This window comes from Callithrix jacchus, chromosome 18, assembly GCF_049354715.1.
Source record: "Callithrix jacchus isolate 240 chromosome 18, calJac240_pri, whole genome shotgun sequence".
Taxonomy (NCBI): domain Eukaryota; kingdom Metazoa; phylum Chordata; class Mammalia; order Primates; family Cebidae; genus Callithrix; species Callithrix jacchus.
Window position 1 is genome coordinate 44109538 of NC_133519.1, and position 26194 is coordinate 44135731.

Sequence of the window (26194 nt, forward strand, 5' to 3'; positions counted from 1 at the left end):
CCTTCGTTTGCTTCTTCTCTCTGCCCTTATGGACACTTACTTGAGCCACCTCTTAAACACTGGGTTCCCCAGTATTCTGTCCTTACTCCATTGCTCTTGTTACTTTAGATATTTGCTTTAAGTAATACAATTCATCCCCAGATGTTTAATTACCTTCAATAGACAAGAGACTTTTTAAAATATATACCCATAATCCAGATCTTTCTTGCAAGGTTCAAATTCTTCTATAGAATTGCTTGTTGGGCATTGCTACCTGAAATTCTCATAAGCACTTAAAATACAAGATATTCAGAACTGAACAAAGTGTTTTTCTTTCCTAAATAAGCAAATCTTTCTACATTTTACATTAATGTTGCTTCTCTGAAGTTTAGGTTCCCAAGCAAGCAAGCTGGAGGTTGTATTTGACTTCAGTTTCCTTTAGTCCCCAGAGTCCATAATCAAGTCCTGTCAGTGAATGTCCTAAGTCTTTCTTTACTTGCTCCTTCCACTTTATACCTTCCTTTAATGCTCTAGTTCAGTCCTCCATTATCTTTTATGGAACAAATATACCTGTCTCAGTTATTCTTGCTTCCAGTATGGAACCACTTGAATTCATCCTCTCAGTATACCCTGCTTGCCCCTCATGGCTTACAATTTAATACTACTCTGCTCCCAGTATGTTTAATACTACTGTGCTCCCAGTATGTTTAATACTGCCATGCTCCCAGTATGTTTAATACTACCGTGCTCCCAATATGTTTGATGCTACCGTGCTCCCAGTATGTTTGATGCTACCGTGCTCCCAGTATGTTTGATGCTACCGTGCTCCCAGTATGTTTAATACTGCCGTGCTCCCAGTATGTTTAATACTACCGTGCTCCCAGTATGTTTAATACTACCGTGCTCCCAGTATGTTTAATACTACCGTGCTCCCAGTATGTTTAATATACTGTGCTCCCAGTATGTTTGATACTACCGTGCTCCCAGTATATTTAATATACTGTGCTCCCAGTATATTTAATATACTGTGCTCCCAGTATGTTTAATACTACCGTGCTCCCAGTATGTTTAATACTACCGTGCTCCCAGTATGTTTAATGCTACCGTGCTCCCAGTATGTTTAATATACTGTGCTCCCAGTATGTTTGATACTACGTGCTCCCAGTATGTTTGATACTACCGTGCTCCCAGTATGTTTGATACTGCCGTGCTCCCAGTATGTTTGATACTACCGTGCTCCCAGTATGTTTGATACTACCGTGCTCCCAGTATGTTTGATACTACCGTGCTCCCAGTATGTTTGATACTACCGTGCTCCCAGTATGTTTGATACTACCGTGCTCCCAGTATGTTTGATACTACCGTGCTCCCAGTATGTTTGATACTACCGTGCTCCCAGTATGTTTGATACTGCCGTGCTCCCAGTATGTTTGATACTGCCGTGCTCCCAGTATGTTTAATACTGCCGTGCTCCCAATATGTTTTCTCTTACTAGTCTCTTTGCTTTCATCTGCTAACTGCCACTGATCCTGTAAGGCTCACTTCAAATCCTCCTCCTTTAAGAGGCCTTCTCTAATGAGACTCTTCATACCACACACCTCACATTGGACTGAACGCTAACTCATTTCCAAAAACACCTCCATTTACCTTGCACTGACGTTCCCATTATTGCCCTTACTACATTATGATTCTTTTTCATGGGTTATGATTCCTTTTTGGTGTGTCATCTCCTATATTACCCTGTGAGTTTTTTGAAGGATCACTCTCTTTTGTTTAGAATAATAATAATAATTTGTTTTCTGTAACTGCTAGGGAATGAAATTATACAAATACGTATGATGGAAATTTAGAAATGCACAAATGTACAAATTTCTAAATGTATTTCTTCAATCAAATTTTCATGTTTTTCAGTATCTCCTACAATTGCTGGTGTACAGAGTGATGGCAGCCCTGAAGATGTCACTGTCATCCTCAACAGCCCCACGTCTCTGCTCTGTGAAGCTTATTCATATCCTCCAGCTACCATCACCTGGTTTAAGGATGGAACTCCTTTAGAATCTAACCGGAATATGCGTATTGTTCCAGGTAATTTATTTGCTTCAGATGCCCAAGATGCATCTGCATCATCTGCTATTCTAGAAAAGTAGAATCATTGGTTACTTTTCACAAAAGCACCTGTGTTGTTGGTTGTGTTGTGTTCTGTGCAGCCGGGTTCCTAATAGACTACTCGCTGGTACCAGTCCATGGTTTGGGGATTGGGACCACTTCTGTAAAGTACTGAAAATTACATTTTAAAAGATCAGAAAAATGCCTAAATTAAGAGGCAAATAAATAAATGCCACAGGGTGCTAAAATATATTCTAATGTGAATGCCAAAAATGGTAGAAATTCAATTCTGATTGAATTGAACTTTGAAGGAGAGCTAATATTTAAAGTGATGGAATGTGTTCCTCTTTACTGCATGGAAATAGATAGGCAAATAGAAATAAAAAGGATTATCACTGGCTTTAAGAGACTGGCAGTCTTATGTGGAGGAGAGATAATACACGCAAAGAGTTGATTAAGAATATGAATCTGTGAAAAACCATGGATACTGAATAGTCAGGGGGTATGATAACTAGGCAGTGAGTTTTATAAGAATTCAAATTTAAAAATGGCCACTGTGGGCTGAAGTGGTCAGAAAAAGCTTTGTTGCTAAGTCAGAACTTGGACCAGACTTTAAAGAAAATTCGGAATTTAGTTGATTGGAATGAGTTAGGAGAGGTTTCAGATCCATCAGGGTAACCAGCATGGGAAAAGTACAAAGTGAGAATGTCCTAGCCCTGTGCAGTAGAATTCTCACTCCCCACCCGAAACTTGAGTAGAAATAGTGTGTGTATGTGTGTTGGCAGAGGGGCAGGAAATAAGGTCGGCAAGAAAAGCTGGAGTCATGTTTTGAATGCTTGAGTTGAAGAGTTTTTACTTTATATATTAGTCAGTTGAGAACCGTTGAAGATGTTCAAGGAGGACGGTACCAAAATAAAAACTTTGCTTCAGCACTGTTAATTTCTCCTATAGGCTAGGTAGGTGAGAGGAAGAGATGATTAAGGCAGAAACCTATTTATGAAGAGGTTGAAATAAGGACTTTAGCTGGAGTGGTACACAAAGGCACGGGAGGTCCGAATGAGCTCAGGAGTCATCACCCCAGAGCACCACTGGGTACTTAGCAGCTGTACTCAGATACCATGCAATGACGATCAGTATTATATTTATCTTACTTGTCTATCACAGAATTGGCATATGTGAGAAGAAATATGTTAACAAGAAGACGTATACCCCCTGATAGCTTGTGTGTACTCCTCTGTCACTGTGATTTTAGAGACTCTTTGATGTCCCATGATTTTTCAGGAGGCAGAACTCTACAGATCCTCAATGCACAGGAGGACAGTGCGGGAAGATATTCTTGTGTAGCCACAAATGAGGCTGGGGAAATGATAAAGCACTATGAAGTGAAGGTGTACAGTAAGTTTTAAAAGAATACTGTGTTTCATAGATTCCCTAGTTTTTCTACCTTTTTCAATCCTGTTTTTCAGTATGGGTTCATAATTATTTATATTCTTCATTAAAGACTTGTTTGTGCAGCTTACTTTATTAAGGATGGAAGTTGAATTAAGCACTGTGTCTATGGCCTCAGTTGCTGAAAGATGTGAAGAGCCCGCTAAATCTGCTTGTTACTCTTGTTGGACTCTCTGTCAGTGGCATTTCCTTAGGTTTCTCTGTTTTTCTTTCTGAATTACCCTCTGGGTTGAGGTATAGTACTTTCATGTACAAAAGTGTTGTTAGATGCATAATGTTCTAATCAGTAGCCCAAGATGAGATCATTAGTGACTTTGAGCTATTCCTGTGTACATGGACATATAAATAAAAGGCAAAGCTAACACTGCCATTAATAGGACTCATATTTCAGGATTCTGCTTTTGTCTTTGTAAAGGAAAAGTATCTTTCTGATTATCTTTGTTCTTTGACTTGGTACCCTTAATGACCAATAAAATACACTTTATGGGTCATGTTCAGACTTTGTCTGTGGACCTGGAACCAATGAAACTAAATGTTCTGTAAAGGACATTATCTTTATTGGCAGTATAATGATGAAAGGAGAAAGAGATTTCCCATTCCATCTTGTATTTGAACACTGTTTCATAAGATGTTAATGTAGATACTTAACGAAAGGTCAGCATAGAATGCCTCTGTTATTTCCTTGTTTTCTTGATAAGTAATCCTCAGTGTGATTTCTGTGGTATTCCATGTATTGAAAAGAACCAGTGTCTGACTCTTTAATATTTATTGTATGCAGTTCCACCCATAATCAATAAAGGGGACCTTCTGGGGCCAGGTCTTTCCCCTAAAGAAGTGAAGATCAAAGTCAACAACACCCTGACCTTGGAATGTGAAGCTTATGCAATTCCTTCTGCTTCCCTCAGCTGGTACAAGGATGGACAGGCCAGTCACAACTTTTTTCATTTGCTGGTGATTCCTTAAAGACTAAAATGGTCAATTAAAAAGAAATAATAAAAATAGACACAAGTGGCTCAGAGAATCAATGTGATCTTAAAAGTAGGAAATTCCACATACCTGCAATGTAAACACTTTGAAAAAAGCAACCAACCTGAACGATGTTCAGCAGTTCTAGCATTATTCCTTCACTGGCAAGCTTGCGTAATTATTTTTATATGGATTAGCAGTTGTTAATGAAAATCTGGCCACCCTCCCACTGGAGAAGTTAAGGAAACAGCTGTTTTGTTTTGTTGCGGTTGTTATTCTGTGGTTTTACAGAATGAGTAACTTGGTAAAGAAGCAACACATAAATGGTGCCATCCTGGGTAACAATGACAGGTATAACATGGGTACTAAATTTACTAAAGTTACTCAGATATTCTTTAGAATCTTTAACTCTTTTATAAAAGATAATATTTTTTAATGTTCCAAGATTTTAAAAAATGCTAAAAAAAAGGTGATGAAGGGCCCAGTACAGTTAACTGGGAACAGAGAAACTTTAAATAAAAGATAGATCCTTCAATTCTGTGATCTGACTTTCAGATCACACCTCCATATTTCTCATTCAACCTATGTTATTTTATACATGTTTTAAAGACATATGTGTTGTTGATCTTAGACCAAAATAGATTCTTAAGCTACTGTTAACACTGTACTTAATACAGATGTGAACCAGCTAAGCTGCCGTTCGTCCCGCTTTACACATAATCAACCAAATGGTCAGTTAAATTCTAATTGTAGGAGTGTAGACCATAGTCATGATTTAAGATGCAGGAAAGATATATTCTTTCAGATCCCAAATGACTTTTGCAATACTGGCAGCTAGGAAAAAAAAGTCAACCTTTATAAAATAAGCAAATTTCCTCTGGAAGCCATTGTGAAAGAGAAAATATAGAATGCCCACCATGCTCTGTTTATAGTTTCTTTTCTGACTACAAGCACACTTCATAGTACAATATCAATTCTATATGAATTTACCTGGAAACAAATAATCCATTTCTCCTTTGAAATAATTTATTTTTAATTTTTTTCTAAAGTTTTTTTATTTTTTATAGTTACCATATATGCTTACATGTACACAAACACATACATATATTAAACTTGGATAAAGACTAAAAGTGCACTAAGAAATAAGGCATTTGATCTTGTTTTTGAAAATTTCCTTATAAATAGTTAAATTATAGCTTCAAGTCCAGGCTCCGAAATTGACCCATGATGCTTAACACTGCTAGGTTTTTCAGGGTTTGCAATTAGTCTCCTAGAATGTGAACAAAAAGTGCTATTTAAAATTTTATTTTCCATAATTTTTCTTGTGTTATTTCAGTCTTCAGATAAGCAACACTACTGAAATGAAGTAGTGTTTTCAAGAAGAAACACAAAAAATATTGACATACATTAAAAACTGGACAAACTATTGGCCACAATAAGTTTTGATAGAATCTTGACTTTTGTTTATGAATACTCTCCAGTTTTCATTTAGCATAGAAAATTTAAATGATGCTACTTTTACATAAGTAATATAATGTGAATAGATTAATTGCATTCTGAATTATTTGCTGGGCATCTACTGTTTGTCAGACACTGTTTTAGATGCAGGGGATACAGCTACGAAAGAAACAGGCACGATTCTCCGCTTATGTGAAGTTTAGGAAGGCAAAAACTAAACAAATTAACAAGACATATCATGTATCAGGAGGGGCAGGTATCACGGAGAAAACTCAGTATGAAAGAAAGAAACCAAGTGTGGAGAGTGTAATCTCTTAAATAGAGAAGACCTCACTGATAAGGTGACATTTAAGCAGAAACCCAAAGAAAGTGAAGGAAGCAGACATAAAATAATAGAGGGAAAATATTTCAAAGTAGAGAGCACAGCAAGGGCAAAGGCCTTGAGGCATTTGGGCTGAAGCACAGTGATTGGAACAGAAGATGTGAGCAGAAGACTAATGGAGAGTCAGATCATACCACCCTGTGCACCAGCTGGCCTTTATTCTGATGGAAAGCCAGCTGGGAAATTTTGAACACAAGAATGATATGACAGTGACTTAGGATTTTAAACAGATTGCATTTCTTTCTGTATTTGGAAAATAAAGGAAAGGTCCAATTATGAAGTTATTGCAATGGCTATTGAAATTGCATCTCCACCAAAAGAGAGATGGTGGTTACTTGGACCAAGGTGGTAGCAGGATGTGTGGGGTGTGGAGGAAGGAGATCAAAGATGAGTCCAAGATAAGTGAGAATATGTAGAAAGTGAAGAGGCTTAAGGATTAAGCCCCAGGGTGCTCCTATATTTAAAAGGTGGGGAGCAGGGAGCATAGTGTCCCAAGAGGTAAGTGAGAATGATATTTCAAAATGAGGACATGTTAAACTGTGTTAAATGATACTCATCAGGTAAAATAAGTAGTTAGAATTTGCCAACAAATGTAGCAACATGAATGTCGTTGGTGACCTTGACAAAGAATTTTTGATCGAGAAAGTGAAAGTCTGATTGGAACATATCAAGAAATGATGGAAGGAAAGTAATTAGAGAACACAAGCATAGAAAACATTTTTAAATCATTTGGCTACAAAGGGCAGTGGAAAATGAGGAGGTGGGCTGCAGCAAGAGAAGTTTCTGGTTTTGCTCTTTTAGGTTGAAATCATCCAGTGGAAAGAAATAAGTTAGTGATGATATTGGGGAGGGAAGACATCCCGTCGCTGGAGGGATGTCCTTGAGTAGACCAGCAGATTCTCAGAATGAGCAGAGACTGATTTTAACCAGTTAGGATTTTGCCAGGGGAGTAAAACAAAGGGAGAGGAAGCAAGGGAGTTCAGGGTTTATACTAGGAACGATTATCATGACAGACCTTCTCTGGGTAAGAAGGGAATAGAGGTCAGGAGGAGATTGAAAGGCAGTCAAAGGATTGCAAGGTCAGTGGATTGTGGAGGCCCCATGGCATAAAAAAAACTTAGAGAAAATTAGTAATAATAGAAAATGAGGAAGTGGTAGTCAGCAAATTACAGCTTGAAACTGAGATTATGAAGGAGTTCAGTTATCGGTAATTATAAGGTCTAGGTATGACTCTCCTATTTAGTGGCTGAGAAAGGGTAGGGGACAAGAAAATAAAAGGAGGGAGATCAAGGAGCTAAGAGAACACAGTATTGGATGATTATCTATGTGGGTGTTGAAATTACCAAGTTATGAGAAGAATATCCTTAGAAGGAATGACAGTGAGCCTGGAGCTAAAATTTTTAATGAATGAGGGGGAATTTAGTATAACTGAAAATGTTGAGAAGATGGGAAATATTCTGTTAACTGTAGGTAATGTCATCAACAAAACATCATAATACAAATATATGTAAGTTAGGTTTCCTACTTTAATAATTTCAATAAAACATCATAATATAAATATTTTAGCTTAAATTTTTTATTTATAAAGTAATATTTCAGAATGAATAAAAATAATTTAGATCAAATCAGAGTTTACTAATGTCAATCTTTCATAAAGAAATTTTAACATTTTCCTTAAAATTATAAAAGACATGCTTTTTAAATATTACATGAGATCAGCTGAAAAAAATTTCCCAACATGAATAAATATGGTAACTAAGAACACATTTTTATTATAAAAACTGAATAAAGGCATAATGCACAAATACCTGGTACAAATGTAGACTATAACAGCTGAAATTTTCAATAAATAAAAATTTAGTCAAAATTAATGGTAAATCAGTTAATTGGATTAAACTATTATCCTGAATGTTTTGCATACAATTTTATTTTCATTTATTTAAAAAAAATCACAAAAGCTATAAACTGTATAGCCTCTTAGAGGACTCACAAATATAGCACTTAATGTTAACATTGTTATAATTGAATCACAGCCCCTTAAATCTGATGATCACGTTAATATTGCTGCGAATGGACACACACTTCAAATAAAGGAGGCTCAAATATCAGACACCGGACGATATACTTGTGTAGCATCTAACATTGCAGGTGAAGATGAGTTGGATTTTGATGTGAATATACAAGGTAATACTAGTATCCTTGTTGTATATAATGTAATTTACATGATTTTTCAAAGTAACAGAAAAAAGATTTGGCTTATTTAACTGTTTTTTTCCTATTGACAATAATATAAATTCACGATTGAAAATGTAGACTTGAGAATTGAAGAAGGAAATAATCCCATCATTCAGGATTGACTGTTATTTTTATGTGTTTCCTTCTGATATTTTAAAATGTATGTTTCATTTACAAAGTTGGGGTCACAGTGTAGATTTCTCTGTTACATTAGCATTTCCTTAACTCTATATAATGAAGTTTTAAAAGTAGCATTTAGGTGGAAGGCAGAAAAGTAGTACAGTACAGAATTCAGAGTAATGAAAACTACCTGTCCGCTACTGGGCATATTACCTGGGTGATGAAATAATGTGTACAGCAAACCCCCACAACATGCAGTTTACCCATGTAACAAACCAGCACATGTACCTCATGAACATAAAATAAAAGTTGCAATAAATAAGTAAATAAATGTAAAAATAAAAACAAGCAAACAACAAAACAAAAAAGACTTGGAACTGAATAATTACGGCTCCTAAAAGCTTTGTGACTTGGTAGTAACCTAAATTTTAAGACTGTTTCCTCATTTTTAACATGACTGTTGTATAATTGCAATGAATACTAAATGAGATAAAAGTATATAAAGCTCCTAGCAAAACGGTTGAGAAATGATACTTGCTATAATTGTTTATTGTTACTATTGATGTTGCTATTTCACATGATCTTTAATAATTGTGTTTCACCAGTTAAATACCTAAAATATATTTATTTGACCAGACTCCTACTATTGAATGTCTGAGTTGTTTCTAAGCTTTCACCACTCATAAATAATGTGACACTGAACATCTTAATACCTAAACCTTTTGTACATCTTTGATTTTTCATAATTTGCTAGAAGTGGAAATTCTAAGTTAAATGGTATGTGCTTTTCTCTGTGATAAACTTTATGTTTTGCACTCTTTTAATGCTTTTGATGTGCAGGCAAATTTCCTTCCAAAATGTTCATACTTGTCCCCAGAAAAGTATGAAAATGTCCTACTATTTTTGTTAATGGAATTTTTAATCCTGATTGCATAATTTCTTTAGCCTTCTTAGTAAGCCAAACCACTGTGAAATGCTCTCAATTAAGCCAGTATTTTTTAATGACTTCTCAAAATTAGTCTTTCCTGCTGTGTATTATTTAGCAATGCTCCTTCCTGAGAGTGAGCCCCTTTGTTGTCTAAGTGCCAGAACCCTTTAACAGGGAGAGCAAAGCATGAGCGCAGCGTTCTGAGCCTCATATTTCTTGTTCCTCCTCATGAGAACCAGCTCTGACTTCTGTCTACTACTTTTTTGGCTAAGGGCTAGAGTTGGTAGTTGTGTAAGTACTTGAAATTATTTTCACATTGTCTAATTTATTGCATTTACAATCTTGTGAAAACACAGCCAAGATCTTTGTTTAAGGGATTGACACTAGCATTCATATGTGACCAGAATGTAATGCCTTTCCTCCATAGTTCCTCCAAGTTTTCAGAAACTCTGGGAAATAGGAAACATGCTAGATACCGGCAGGAGTGGTGAAGCCAAAGATGTGATCATCAACAATCCCATTTCTCTTTACTGTGAGACAAATGCTGCTCCCCCTCCTACGCTGACATGGTACAAAGATGGCCACCCTCTGACCTCCAGTGATAAAGTATTGATTTTGCCAGGTAAAGATTGCTACCAACAGGGTGAAAAGCTGACTATCTGCCAAATGTGTTTCCTCTCATTTATTAGACGAATTGGTTGGGTCTTTGGCCAAGTAATTAAACTGTCAGGTAGGCTACTGAATGCTGCTGGCATCCAGGTAGCTTCAATCTAGAAGTGTCTTGGTTGACAATTAGACAATAGGAGAGAATAGTTTAGTATATTTTCAGATCTTCTACAGCTTTACTCTATCAACATAACAAAGTTCTTTGGCTTCCTTGTGCTTCCATTTCTCTATTAATGCAATAATATCCTCAGTTTGGTTTATATATATTATTAACATAAATGCTAATATATATTTACAGATCATTACTACATTTATTAAATGCACTTATAAATAGGAAAGATTATTCATTTCATTTCAAATATTTAAGTCATTACCTGGTTTATTGATAGAAAAGATATTTAAATTGTTATGGAATATTATTTTCAAGGCTTCTATTTAATTTTAACAAGCATTCGAATATACAGGGCTTGTCAAAATTCATCAAATTGTACACTGAAGATCACCACATTAAGTAACTGAATGTAAATTTGACCCCAATTAAATAAAAGAATATCTACAAAAATGAAAAGAGACTAAGTAAACATGGCAACTCTAATATGTGATCCTAAATTAGGTCTGGGTTTGGGGAAAATGGCTATAAAAAACATTATTGCAACAACATTATAATGAAAACATTTCATTATAATAATGAAATTTGAACATGGACTGTGGATTCGTAGTTTTGTTTTGATTTTAAATTTTCTGTTTTTAATCATTGTAATGTGGTTATATAAAGGATTGTCCTTGTTGTTATGAAATATGGATTTATGAATATTTTAGGGGTGAAAGGACACCATGTCTCCATCTTATTCTCGAATGGTGCAGAAAAAGATTATATACATATGACAGAGAGAGAGGAAGCAACGGGAGTGAAATATAAATCATTAGTGAGCATGAGTAAAAATCTTTACTTATTGCAACTTTTCTCTAAATTTGAAAGTACATCTACATGACAAGTTTAAAAATACACTATCCTCATAAGAACATATGTATAATAGTACACTTTATGCTTTTACATCCTTGGATGTTGCTTTCTCAAACAAGTACTTAGAGCCAATGTTGTAAACATCTATTAAAAGTGCTCAAAACTGTAAAAGCAAGAAGTCACTACAGAGTAAGATTCCTTAGGAAACACGATGAAGCACATAGTGTAGCAGTCCCCCTTCTAGGAAAATCTACATGAGCTATTCATTTCTCAGGAGATCCGATTCATATGTTGGGTCACTTTTTAATCATGCAGTGTTTGTTATAAAAGTGGTATCTGGAATGACAACTGAACCATTCAATGAAATAGGAACCTTGCAGGAAAATGTAAGGCAGTCATTAGACCTGAAAATTTATATCTCTGTTTATGGCTGTGTTCACTTTAAGATTAGAGGAGTAAACATAGTGGGATATTATTTGTAGGAGGGCGAGTGTTGCAGATTCCTCGGGCTAAAGTGGAAGATGCTGGGAGATACACATGTGTGGCTGTGAATGAGGCTGGAGAAGATTCCCTGCACTATGACGTTCGTGTACTCTGTGAGTTTGTTTTCTTTTGTTTATTGTTTGTTCTTTTACTGAAAAGTATTTTTGAGGAACTAATGTTTGCAAGATGTTACACTAAGCACTTTTGAGACTATAAAGATAATCAGAAGCGGATAGTTCTCCCAAGGAGGTAATTATCATCTACAAATTGACAGCACATAAGTCAGGACCCTTGAAGTATTAAGAAACAAACTGACTTAAACAAAAAAAGAATTCATTGACTTATGAATCCAAAAAGTCTCAAAATAGAGCTGGCTACAGTCATGTCTGACTTCTGTGGTGCAAAAGAGGTCAACCGGACTTCACCTCTCTCGACTCTGCTTTTCTTTATTAATGGCTCTCAGGTAGGGGAATCCCCTTGGATAGCAAGGTGGCCTCTAGCAGTTCTAGGCTTGCATCCTCCTAGTTCCACATTGAAATGAAAGTTTTTTTCTCCTAGTATTTACAATTGAAGTCCTAGAATTGAATTTCCATGGTTTTAATTGGCCAAGTGTGAATCACGTATCCATCTGGAACCAATCACAGAGAGCAAGGGGTTGCAATGTTCTAATTGATAAAGTCTAGCTCCTATGTCCATCCTTGAACCAGATCACCATCTGAATTCATGAACAGAGATCTGAAGAAGTATTGTACCTTTAAGGGAAAAGATAAGTGACATTACAGTTAATATAGATTTTAAAGTTCATGAGATAGTTACAAGGAAAAGAGAGAAGACAATTAAAAATCAGTGCTGACATCGTCAAGGACAGTGAAGGAATATCTTTGACCACCTGGCTTAATGTAATCTTGTCAAGTTCTCAGCTACAGCATACATCCTGCTTGGGGTCAGGTTCCAGCCCCAGCTGAGGTCTGAAAGGAGAGAGTGAATGGGCAGATAGTGGAGGGAACACTCCCAGTGGGGGTTGGGGGACGCTGAGGCAGGTCAAATGCAGTTGTACCTAGCAGCTCTCTCACACTGGCTCTCTCACGCTGTCCGCCTTTATCTTGGCTGTTTGCTCTGACTCTGCGGCTCCTCTCAGCATCTGGCTCCCATGCTTAGCTGTATGGCAGGCCTGCAAGGCCAGCTATGCCTTACAGTGTTAGTAAGTTAACACTTAATCTCTGGGGACAAGCCGGTTCCTGGCTTCCCCCTGCCCACCTTCAAGGAAACTGGCTTTCCCTTAGTAGTGTTTCTCTCTAGGTGTATGCAAGCCATGTCAAGACATACCATGCCCAACTGAGCCCCATGCACAGTGTCAGCAGGGTAGTTATACCTTCTGCAGACAATAGTGGCTCACAGCCAAGTATGAACTTACACAGGCAGGTTATATAATAAGTGGAGGTGTGTGCCTGCACACCAATCCCGCTGAGTCATGCAGGCCTGGATGTCTGCCTCAGCTTATTCCTTGACCAACACACATCCATGCACCTTACAGACCTAAACTTGGAAAGAGTTTCATTTAGGGTGAGTAGAAGGATTTGATAATATAGGTGGGGAAAGACTGTGATTCAGTGAAATTGAAATGGAACTATAGGACTGGATGGTCAAGGGTAGATGTTCGTGCCTCAGGCTGCTATTTTCAATTAGGAAGTTAGCAAGCAAATTGGAGATTTTAAAGTTAGAAGGTGGGACAAAGCAAGAAAAATTAACTGGCCCCACATGCTGAGTTAGGGCTGTTTCAAGTCTGCCGCTCATCTCCTAGGTGTGGGGGCGGGGCACTGAGAACAATTCTAAGTGGTGTAACCCAACTGGTCGGGTGTGGCAGCTGGAGGAGCAGGTCAAGTGCAGAGCTGAGGTGGGGGCCTCTGCATGTCAACGGCTGAACCCGTAGTGCACTTCCTAGCACCTCCTAATGCTTCAGCTCTTGATTCGATTTCTTGATGTTGGGTAGTGATTTTTTAATCTAAAATTCCAAGTGTATTATTTATCAATCTGCAGTTCAAAGTATACATTTTATATTATCGGAAGTATAGTAAAATCAGTCATGTAGCTTTGAATGTGAAAGTATGCATTCAAAATAACACTGAAATTCTATTATATGCTTTGTGGCATAAAATATTTTCTTTACAGACTTTCAGTTTAGTTGTTGGAAGCCCAGATACCACAAGATTGCATCTACATCAAACTTGCAGTCTTTACAGATTGCTGCAGATACGGTATATTTTAAAAGTGGGGGGAAAATAACCAAGCTTTCAAAACAAAAATGATTATTTTAAAAATCAATTTCTACATTTACCAAATTAGCCAACATGTGTCCCTAGTTCACTTAACATTGTCATTTTTAAAATTCTTTGGGTAATATATGATCTTCATAACTAATGTGTAACTGGATTCTATAGTATTATTTTAAACAAAAATGAACACATGTAGAAAAATCTAGAGTGGGACTTCTCAAACTTTAGCATACGTAAAGATCACCTGGAGAGCTCGTTAAGACACAGATTTATTGGCCCCTCCTTGGAGATGCCTATTGAAGTTGGTTGTGGCCCAAGAATTTGCATTTCTAACCAGGCTCCCAGGTGATGTTGATGCTGATACCACTGGCGCTGAGGCTGGGAAACACACTTGGAATCGCCCAGGCAATGCGCTTATAAATGAGGCCAAATCCGAACATTTCAAATACACTTTAAAAGATGTAATTTATCTGCATTCTCTGGATAACCATATGGACTTCAGTATCTGTTTATACAGATGTTTATATGTATGCTTGAAAACCCAGAAGGCGTATTGGAAGGGGTTGAGAAAGAATTAAAAGATCATTGGGGAATTGAGATTGGGCTAAATGGGAATGATACTATCTGAGGGATTAGTTTAGCCTAAGTGAAGAAAGGGAAGAAAATAAAGCCAAATTCAAATACTGTTTTCACCACCCTAATTTATTAGTGTAAAATACTACCTTGGGATCATGGTTTCTCCTTCAAGTTTTGCTGCTCTATTACTATCTCAAATTTTTTAAAGCTGTCAGAAATTTAGAATAGTTTAGAGAAGACTATTGCCCATTGTTATCCCTTTGTTGCAATCCTTTGTTAGTGCCACCAGTTATCAAGGGAGCAAATAGTGATCTCCCTGAAGAGGTTACCGTGCTGGTGAACAAGAGTGCACTGATGGAGTGTTTATCCAGCGGCAGCCCAGCACCAAGGAATTCCTGGCAGAAAGATGGACAACCTGTGCTAGCAGATGACCATCATAAATTTCTATCTAATGGAAGAATTCTGCAGGTAAATTAAAGATCTAATTTTAAAAGAGCTACTTCACTTTGTATTTTGTAATAATTGTCTTTTTTGACCTTTAACAATAATTTTTATTAGCTTGTAATCATTATATTTGTAAAAATAACCAATGATCAAAGGTATATAAAATAAAACTCTTCCTCCTCATTCTGTTAACACTGTTAATAGTTTTATGTGGATTTTTGCAGAAATGTTCTACACACACACACACACAGACACACTCCCCCTCAATTGACCACAATATGGCCTTTGTGATAAAAATCATATTATAAATGAATCATTATTAGAATCCTTTCCATTACATATTTCTGGTGGTAAAATTCTAAATGGTGGAAATTTCCCTATAGTTTTAAATTTGTATATTGCCAGTCAATAATAATAAAAATTATGAAAATCACATACATATCCCGGATTGTTGTTTACCAATGGTGTGTCTGTATTCTTTTCACATATCCTGAAAGAAAGGCACTTGTAGAAATAACACAAGTTCTTTTGTTAGGATACAACTTGATAATTACTTCTTGAGCAAAATAAATAATATTCTATTGGCTCAATCTAAGCATAACCATCAGTGTATCCAACATAGGACATACCTCATGGAGTTTCTTATTTTAAAAAGAATGAGGTTTATTACCTATAAATAACCTTAGATTTTCAAAGTATCTTCTAAATATTGTGACTATTTCTATGTGACAGTCATACAGCCTCTACCAAAATACTTCCATGGTTCTGTGTCCAAGTCCAAAAGATATATAGATGGATAGAAATTTCTATGTAACAAAATGAGGAAAACTTAACTGTTATGTGAGCTGCATACAACAAACCATCCAAAACTTAGTGACTTGAAACAATAAGCATGGATTTAGCTCACAAGCCTGCTGGTTTGCTAGATATTCTTCTGGATGTGGTCTTGGCTGGGCTCGCACACATATCTGGGGCCTCAGTTGTAATAACTGTGCTGATTCCGCCCCACATAATCTCCACCCTTCCAGCAGACTAACCCTGGCTTCCTCACATGGTGGTGGCAGGGTTCCAAAAGAGTGAGCGAAAGTGAACAGGCCTCGGTTTTGAAATGACAGTCACTTCCATCACATTCTGTTGACCAAAGCGAGTCCCAAGACCAACACAAATTATACTTCCTGATTGGAGGGGTGTTAACGTCACAGTGCCAGAGGCAGAGAGAAGGAAATGAGAGAATAATCTGGGACATGTTTTCAAGTCAGTATACCACAAATATATATAGAATTACCTTTCCTGATTAGAAACCTTAGTAAATAAGTAACACCTAGTATCAGCACTAGTATGTACAACATTTTTCATGTCTATCTGAAAGAATATATATTATTGTAAAAAAAAAAAGACAAATATGACAAGTTGCCTTATTCAAAATTTCAGCTGGAATTTCTTCATTTTTCCTTTAGATTCTGAATACTCAAATGATAGACATCGGCAGGTATGTGTGTCTTGCTGAGAACACAGCTGGGAGTGCCAAAAAATATTTTAACCTCAATGTTCATGGTAAGAGCTCAGTTCCAAAACCATCTGTTAGGGTATGCTTGAAAAAGCAGAAAAATTCTGTTTTAGATTATGTAGGCTTATTTTGTACTTTTTAATTTAAGCAATGTGAGGAACCTGGACTCATTCAATCCCCTCTCTTCTTTCTTTCCACTATGGCCAGTAGGATTGATAAAGTATAAAACTTCCAGGAAGACAGTTTTTTATTACTTCAGTCCCTCAAAAGAAAATAATTACTCCTGCATATTTGAAAGGAAAATCAGAATTTAAAATGTCAGTGATTACAAGTTTATAAAGTTAGAAGCAAATATGGGTCTTCTACTCATAAAAATCTATCAGTAGTCCTGACTGGAACTGGTTTCTGTCCTTAAGTGCAGAATTCATGTTGAGCTATGTCCTCTAGTACCTAATATACTCGAGAAGAAAAAGTCATTTTGTGGAGTTAAATAATTCCTTTAAAACCACCTGATTCATTCATAAAACTTTTAAATACATGCTACACATAGCAGCACACCTAATTTATTCATCAAACTCTTTTAAATACATGCTAGACACTCCATAAATACCATTTTTTTTTTTGCTAAAAAAAAAAGTAGTTGAGCATCTACTGCAAAAGAGTAGTTTTATTTTGTGAGATGCTGATGCTTCCAGAAAATCAAATTGGAGATGGTGAACAATCATTACAGAAGATCTCCCTTCCATAGGAATACACGCCTGAAATTCTAGCTCATTTCAGAAATAACTGAAATTTGGAATGTCAAGGAGAATTTCTGCCTTCAAAAGGACTTTTATGTATCATGATAAACTTCGTTGGCATTATATGAAGGGAGAATTGGTATCTAGCAATATTTGGTGTTTGTGTAACAGATATTTGAAATTCTCTTATCTTTTTAATCCCAGTACTTAGCACAATGAGTAACACACTGTAGATGCGTAATAAGTATCTTTGAAGTGTTTTGAGTGGATAAACCTGACCAGAGCAGGAACACATGTGTTATGAATTCTCAGGAAGAATGAATTAAACAAACATAATCATTGTGAAAGCACATTCTAATCTGTAAAGTGCAGTAGAGTAAATACTGGAAAATAAAATACTGATTAGTTTTCCTGATTGATTGCTCAAGGCAAAATTCATTTTTCCTTCCCTGTGACAAAAAGCATCTTGTAAATACCCCAATTGTAGTAGTTCCATATGTTGCCCTGTATTATCTTTATATATCTGTATCTTTGCCTCTAACCCATAACTTTATTGTAAGTGCTCTAGGCAGATGGCCATCTCTTACTTACCTTGGTCTCTGTAAACCTACAATGGTGTCTATAGTTGTGATAGTTGCTGAATAAGTGTTTTCTGCATGTTTATTATATTTTCTGCGCAATCGTTGCCTCTTTGCAACGTGCAGTAGAAGCACCTGAAGTGGGACCGTGACTTGTGAGGAAGTAATAGTAATCATTAATGTTTTACCACTAAGGATTGGAGTTGAGGAATGTGCTTCTTGTTTCACCGCTTACAATCCTGAGCTCCTGACTGTAATCAGGACTCATTATTTAAATATTGGAAAATTCCTTTGAGGGGAAATAGTATAAATTATTTTCACTTAAAACAATACCATTTGTTATCTCCCTCTCTAACTACACTTCTCTCTTTTGTCCTCTAACCTTCAGCCTGTTGGCATCTCAGATTTTAGCTCTTTTCACTTTCTTTCATAGCCAGCTTGATTTTTATGGAACAGCATTTTAATTACTTAGCCCATGTCTTCTTATCACTGATGCTCAGTAAAAGCTCAAACCTGCATATAACAAGGACAAAAAACTACTTGAAACCTACCAAGTGTTGTGCCAAGTGTCTTATATATGTTACTCCACTTCATTATCTCAATAACCATATGTGCTTGCTCCATTTTATGCCTTTCTTGAAGCTGAAAAAGGCGAGGCTCAGTGAGATTAACTAACATGCTCAAAGTTACACAGCTTGCAAATGCCGCACCAGGATTTTAATGCAGGCGGCCTGATTGCCTAAGTTTTATACTTAGCTGCTTCTGCTTCTCACTAAATTCCACATCTGTACTCTACCTGCACTTAGGTGGCTCAGTGTGGCTGAAGGAAATCTTGAAGTCAGGAACACTGATGTCATTATAAATTCATAGTACCAGCTTGAACTGAGCCCTCCATGCTGCCTGTGACTCATCGTTTTCTCTCTACACTATAGTGATTCTCTTAAACCTTCATGCTCTCCTCAAAAACATCATGGCCTCTGTCTTGGTCTTCTCCAGCTGCTTTAACAAGAGCAGAGACTGTGCAGCTTAAGAAACAGGAATTTATTTTCTCAAAGTTCTGGTGGCAGGAAAGTCCAAGATCAAGGTACTGGCGGGGTTCAGTTTCTGGAGAAGGCTCTCCACCTGGCTTGCAGACAGCTGCTTTGTCTTCACCTGGCCTCACATAGCCTTTCTTCTGAGCATGTTTGGTGAGGGAGACAATAAGTCGTCTGGTGGCTCTTAAAGGACACTGATCCTAAGGCATCATCTGACCTTAATTACTTCCTTAAAGGCCTCATCTTCAACTACAGCCACACTGGGACTTAGGGCTTCAATATACAAATTTGCAAGGACAGAAACATTCAGTTCATAACAGCCCCTGCTCACTTTCTCTCAGTAAATAAGAATGCCTTCACCTTCTCTTTTGCAAAGAACAGAGAAAGAATATTCTAGAAATCACCTCAAATTCCTACCATTAAATTGACAGTACTGACCACAACTGTTCCTGCCATTTCTTTCATCCCTCTTGTTGAAATAGAAAAGCATTGCTCTACCTTCCAAAGGCCAGAGTCTAACCTGACTCTACATCCCTGCCCATTATCTCCTAAAAAACCCACCATTTCCTGTCTCTTTAATATTGAAATTCTCACTATTATCTCCTTCTGTACAGCACTTGAGTAAAAATAAAATATTAAAAACAAGATCATTTTAATATACTTAATAAAAAGCATATTAGGTCTCCTTTGTACATTGACAAAATCATCTTAGGAATTGTCAACTATGTTTTACAAATAAAATGCAGAATAATTCTGTCTCTGAATATTCTGGTGCTTTCTTTCAACTGAGAAAAATAAACAGCGTGAGTTTGATGAAGGCTCTAGGGAATTCTAAGAAGACAGCCAGCTAGATAATGAAAAGAATCTTACCTCAGTCCTTTAGCAGAGTACAGTGTTTGGATTTATTCCTAGTAAATGGGAATGTATGTTGCTGATAACATCAGCTTTTACTTTTAACGTGTTTACTATTACAGTTCCTCCAAGTGTCATTGGTCCTAAAACTGAAAATCTTACTGTTGTGGTGAACAGTTTCATCTCTTTGACCTGTGAGGTCTCTGGCTTTCCACCTCCCGACCTCAGCTGGCTCAAGAATGAACAGCCCATCAAGCTGAACACAAATGCTCTCATTGTGCCTGGTAAGAAACTGCTTATTAGAAAGTAGGCAAACTTTTCTCATCTTTCTTTATTTTAATACAAATGGCATTGCAAATTAGTCTCTTTCCAAACTTTGGTCGTGCTTTATGTATTTGTTCACAGTAAATGCCTCTCTTTGCCCATTTGGGGTCATTAAGGTAAGACTGTGTAGACTTTTCTGCTTTTAGTGGGAATGTACAAATAACGAGGTCTCCTTCAAGAAATTATAAAATTTAGAAAGAGAACAGCTTAGAACGGCCTAGTAATCTCAAGTGGTAGACGGTAGATAGTACTTTCATTGGATATATCTGCTGGTTGTTTTTAATCAATCCTAAAATTCCTTGAGGGTAGATGATAGACTAAGATAGATAGATAGATAGATAGATAGATAGATAGATAGATAGATAGATAGATAGAGTCACCTCGGCATTGTGGGAAATTTAAACTCAGAAAACATTTATTTTGACATAGTACAATTACTACTTGCTCACTAGAACCTGTATCAGACGGTTTTACTATCCATGTTTGAGTGCTGGAGAGAATTCTATGAATCTCTTCCTTTATAAGAAAGTAGATGAATAATAAAGGAAAGATCAAAGAAAACTGATGAAATTATTTTATTTTAAATAGGAATGCTTCCCTACAAATTTTACTCTAAAAGAAAGGCCATGTGTTGCTATTTATCTGATTGGTAAAATTTGTTAGAACAACCTCTACACCGCACTACGACTTGCATTCTATTTGCCTGCAGGTGGTCGAACTCTACAAATTATTCGGGCCAAGGTGTCAGATGGTGGTGAATACACTTGTATAGCTATCAATCAAGCTGGTGAAAGCAAGAAAAAGATTTCCCTGACTGTTTATGGTTTGTTTTTACTCTCTTCATAAAATTCTTTTATTTTTAAACTGCTATTCAATATTTTCTGTCTGAGCACCTTAATGAAAAAACCCTTCTGTTATTTTCTTCCCTCAGTGCCTCCAAGCATTAAAGACCGTGACAGCGAATCTCTTTCTGTAGTTAATGTAAGAGAGGGAACTTCTGTGTCTTTGGAGTGCGAGTCGAATGCTGTCCCACCTCCGGTCATCACTTGGTATAAGAATGGGCGGATGATAACAGAGTCTACTCATGTGGCGATTTTAGCTGATGGACAAATGCTGCACATTAAGAAAGCTGAGGTGCATCTTTTATTTTTGTTTGAGTGTCATGATGCCTCGGTGGGGTGGTGGAAAAGATACTTGGAAGTTGCATATTCCCTTTCACTACAGTGAAAAATGATTTTCATTTAAAAAATACGTAGCCAATGCCATTGACTATTTTTATGAAAAACAGCAAGAGTGCAGAAGGCATTTAGAACTGGGGCGTTGAGCATACAGATGACTGATGATTTAATCCACACTCAAACAGTATGATTGGTCATCTATAACTTAATGGAGCACATACAATAGTATCTTTTTCTTTTAGGTATCTGACACAGGCCAGTATGTATGTAGAGCTATAAATGTAGCAGGACGGGATGATAAAAATTTCCACCTCAATGTATATGGTGAGCATTTGCCTCTAATACAACTCTTTTTCCCCCAGATGTGCAAATGAAAAAACGTGTTCCAAATTTGTTTAATGAGGACAAATGATTTTCTTCTGTTTTTTTACAGTGCCACCCAGTATTGAAGGACCTGAAAGAGAAGTGATTGTGGAGACGATCAGCAATCCTGTGACCTTAACATGTGATGCCACTGGAATCCCACCTCCCACGATAGCATGGCTGAAGAACCACAAGCGCATAGGTAAGGCAGCCATGCATATTTTTGTGTTTCTTTCTTCTGTTCTTAATTCACCAGACTTTTAAACTAGCACATTTTAAGTATCATGCTCATAGGGGTGTTTAAACTAGCACATTTTAAGTATCATGCTCAAGAAGCCTAATGCACTGAAATATAAATTTATAAAATAGACTCACTGAAAAATAGTCATTTTATAAAGATTTTTTTCTCTATTTTTTAAAAAAGACTCACTTGAAAGTACAAAGGAACAATTTTTAAGAAATACATTTATCACATAAAGCAAGACATTTTATGAATTTTAGAGATGTTAAAGTTTAAAGGTTTTTAAAAAATGTTTTATTGTGCTTTGTTTCTACCTCTAGAAAATTCTGACTCACTAGAAGTTCATATTTTGTCTGGAGGTAGCAAACTCCAGATTGCCCGGTCTCAACGTTCAGATAGTGGAAACTATACATGTATTGCTTCAAATATGGAAGGAAAAGCCCAGAAAAATTACTTTCTTTCAATTCAAGGTATGTCTTGTCCACTGTGATTTATCTTCAATTTCTTGGTTATTCCATTTATAGTACAAAATCTACATTTAAAGAGATCACTAGTAATTTATTCAAAATATCTTTAGATGATCAAAAAAATCAGTTTTCTGTCCTGTATTTACCAGTTGATTCTGTTTTCATGGAAATGGACATAAATGTGGAAAAAAGAATAGTAGCAATTTGGTAATCTCTACTTTTTCCTATTTTCCATTTCCACTTCCGTTATTATTTTTCTATAGTATATATTCTATTTAGTTACACCTATTTATTTTAAACTGGTATATTTTGATGCTAAGCCTGTAGATCTGTTCTTATTTGTATAGATAAGACTTAATTCATAAAGAAGTTGTACTATGATCTGACCACAGGTAGATTAGGTAAATTTTAATGAATGAAGAATCTTATATTACTTTAAGGTGACCATAAGGAGCAATTCATCAACTATTTAATGCCTACTATGTTCTAACATAGTATTAAGCAGTTTAGGGACAACTTCTTATTTTTTTTTAATTTTCAGTAAACCTCTGATTATTACATTTGACTCAGTATTGAAATTGAAATGAAAGTCTAACTTGAAACTAAGTTGAAATACTTTTTCTTCCAATCTTATGATAGTTACTAGGGAAAGAATTCCTCATAAATTATGAATTCTGTTATGAATAGTATATATCTGTTATGTGCTCTGATAAAGCTAACTCCAAAACAATACAATTAAAATAATTAAGTTCACAAGTGTCAGTGGTCTTTCTGTGATGATTAGTGATGCTTTGGGATTTGAGAAGCTAAAGGAAAAACAGCTAATCAGAGATTCAGTGTCAGAAGTTGCATGTTTAATAATTATGTTTAATGTATTCATAATAATAGATGCTAATCATAACACATGTGGTAGGACTAAACATTTTACCAGCTTTTTATATACTTTTTAATGTCTTGGAACTAGAAATAATATATGCATATAAGGCCTAGCCTAGTCCCGTGCTTGTCATATATCAGATACTCATTGTAGGATGTCTCTTATTACTAATGTTCTTATTGACTCAACTTCTTTAGTACTCTGAATTCTGCAACTGTGGTATAATTATTATTTTCTGGATGACTAAAATGAGATTTATAGAGATGATTCGATGATGTGCTGGTAAATGTTTAAGAATTGTCTCTCCAAACAAAAAGATCATGATATGTAGCCAATTGTTTGCCAGTCTCATGGTGTAAATATTCCCACCATGATCTAATATATACAAGATTTCAGCCTACCAATGGGATGTTAATGAACATGGAGTGGGGAAAACATGTACAAAATTGGCTTTTGTGACCTGGTGTGAACTACTTTTTGCACCTCACTATGATCATATAGAATAGAAATTCACACATATTTCTACCTGATATTATTAGCAGTATTTTTATTACACAATATTTCTCATTGAAATCAAAGTGAAAACCAAAGATGACTAGGAAAAGAGAATAGAAACTACTGGCTCTTCAAAACTACAATAAGCCTATCCATTGTTCAGACTAAATAATAAATTGAATAATGGAGAAATAACCAACTAAAATACTTTCCTCAGACCTTTATCTCTATATTTTATAAGACAGATTCTTCTGAACTGTACTGTCCATTGAGGATTTAATTTAAGAGTGATTTAATTTGGCCATAAAAGATGATCATGAGGTAGATCTACCACTAGCCCCTATGACTAAGTAATTATAGCAACTTACACATACACCAGGAATATTGACGTGTTCCTTTATCTTCCTCATTTAAAAGTAATTCATGAAGATAACAACAGTTCCATCTTAAATCATAATCTACAAAGAATATGAGATTGAAATGGCATATTGTTCTATGTCTGTTATATTTATTAGAATTTATATCTTGTGTCTTGTTAATGAAAGTCCTAATTATTTCTCCAAAGTTCCTCCAAGTGTTGCTGGTGCTGAAATTCCAAGTGATGTCAGTGTCCTTCTGGGAGAAAATGTTGAGCTGGTCTGCAATGCAAATGGCATTCCGACCCCACTTATTCAATGGCTTAAAGATGGAAAGCCCATAGCTAGTGGAGAAACAGAAAGAATCCGGTATGTTTAAAAAGAATCTTTGCATTAAAAATTGTAAGGTCTTCTACAGTGCTTTCTGCTTCAAATTTCACATAAATAATAATGCCAAATTCCATCTCATTGGAACGTGGCTATCATCATATTCACAAAGGAAAAGAAAATTTTTTGGAGAACTGGACATAGACATTCTCCTTGGAGAATCACTCAGAACTGTGTATGTTTCTTATCCATTAACTTGTTAATGTTAATTAACAAAATGTTAATTAACTCATTAACTTAACTCATTAACTGTAATGTTAACTATTGCTGATTTTATTCTTCTAATTTCAGAATGGTTATATGAAAGCCCATGACATAAAAAAATAAGTTCTTTCCTGCAAATGCCAGACCAACTTTATCTCACAAATGATTCATCAATAATTCTAGACACGACTTTGTATGCTGAAACCACCAAACTGTGTACATGCTATACCGATTGGCTCCTTTTGAGAAAAGATACAGTAATGTCATAACTCTCATAATGGTTTGTCCAAATCCCACTTTTAGCTGGCACTTGTTTCCCATGCCACAAACCACATAGAGATGGAATAATAATGTGATAAGAGCCTCCTATTACTTTCAACAACAAATTCCTTTGGAAAGACATTCCGGAATTTGATATTGTACTAGATTACTTCATCACAAAATCCCATTACATACATATACCAGATTATATGCATAAGTAGGCATTAATTAAATGTATTGTACACTTTAACATTTTGAGCCAATATGTAAACTTAAGGGTTTGGAGTATACTTTCTGGTCAATAAACTGAATATACATAACTTAAAGACAGATAAATATGATTTTCTCTGTATTCATTGTGTATTAACATTTCAAGTCTTTTAGAGGATGCATTTTAAGTTTTACTTCTCTGGTGTGAACATTTCTGAGTATTTAATTATTTTCATTAAATCAGCTGGTATTCACCATATTCTAGACCAAGTACTAGATATTCAATGGTACCTAAAGATTTTATATAAGATATAAAGATAGGATCTTTCATATATGATATCTTTTATATAAGATAATATTTGTAACTAGGAATTTAGAGTCTATCATTCCTTCTCCTATATTAACATTCTAAATTCGCTTATTCTTTCATCTTTATTTTCATTCATGCCATAATATGTATAGATTTGTAGGTAGAACAGTTTGTCAATCAAGTACAGTAGTTTTTCCAAAGTCAAGGTACTACTTTTGTTTGATCATGGCAACTTGCTTTTTTGCTTGTTAATTTGATTAAACTCATGGAATTTAAAATATTATATTTTGAAAAAGAAAAAATATAACAACTATATCCCAGATAATAATATAGCTCTCAACAAACATTTAATAACAAGGTGTAGTAGAAATGGAGCTTTTTCTTTTGACAGTGATTCTAATGAAATCACTATTGCACAAGTAACTGTAGATGGCAACTTAATCTCTATATGAAACAAAGGAAATTTTGCTTTGTAATTAATGGTATGTGAAGACAACCAATAATGAAATGATCTTGGCTTAGAGATCTTAGATTATCTCATTGTATATTTATCTTTTACTATTATGTAATTCAAAAGAAAAGCTTTATTTAGCAATAATTTGTAGAAAAAAATGTTTGCAAAACGTAGTGACACATGATACACATGATGTTGTCACAATTTAAATAAATGATCCTATTCTATTTTTTATTGAGGTATTAAGTTGTTTATAACTAGTTTTATGTATAAGTTTTTCAGTTTCTCATTGTCTGTAACAGTCTTCAGTTTGCATGCCAGAATTTT

The 26194-nt window shown here is 35.6% G+C and overlaps 1 protein-coding gene across 12 annotated transcripts in view; it reads left to right on the forward strand.

The window, feature by feature from the left end:
* HMCN1 (hemicentin 1) overlaps window positions 1–26194 on the forward strand; it is a 532161-nt gene that overhangs the window by 414746 nt on the left and 91221 nt on the right. For all 12 annotated transcript variants that reach the window (XR_013529004.1, XR_013529005.1, XR_013529007.1 and 9 more), the window contains 15 exons: window positions 1891–2064; window positions 3367–3480; window positions 4313–4458; window positions 8374–8524; window positions 10051–10245; window positions 11736–11849; window positions 14866–15053; window positions 16487–16583; window positions 19863–20024; window positions 20774–20887; window positions 20996–21198; window positions 21485–21566; window positions 21676–21807; window positions 22167–22316; window positions 24251–24410. Coding sequence is in view for 8 of the 12 variants with exons in the window: in XM_035280045.3 (XP_035135936.3) it covers window positions 1891–2064; window positions 3367–3480; window positions 4313–4458; window positions 8374–8524; window positions 10051–10245; window positions 11736–11849; window positions 14866–15053; window positions 16487–16583; window positions 19863–20024; window positions 20774–20887; window positions 20996–21198; window positions 21485–21566; window positions 21676–21807; window positions 22167–22316; window positions 24251–24410 (2182 nt within the window). In the remaining 4 variants the exon portion in view is untranslated. The remainder of the gene's footprint in view (window positions 1–1890; window positions 2065–3366; window positions 3481–4312; window positions 4459–8373; window positions 8525–10050; window positions 10246–11735; window positions 11850–14865; window positions 15054–16486; window positions 16584–19862; window positions 20025–20773; window positions 20888–20995; window positions 21199–21484; window positions 21567–21675; window positions 21808–22166; window positions 22317–24250; window positions 24411–26194) is intronic.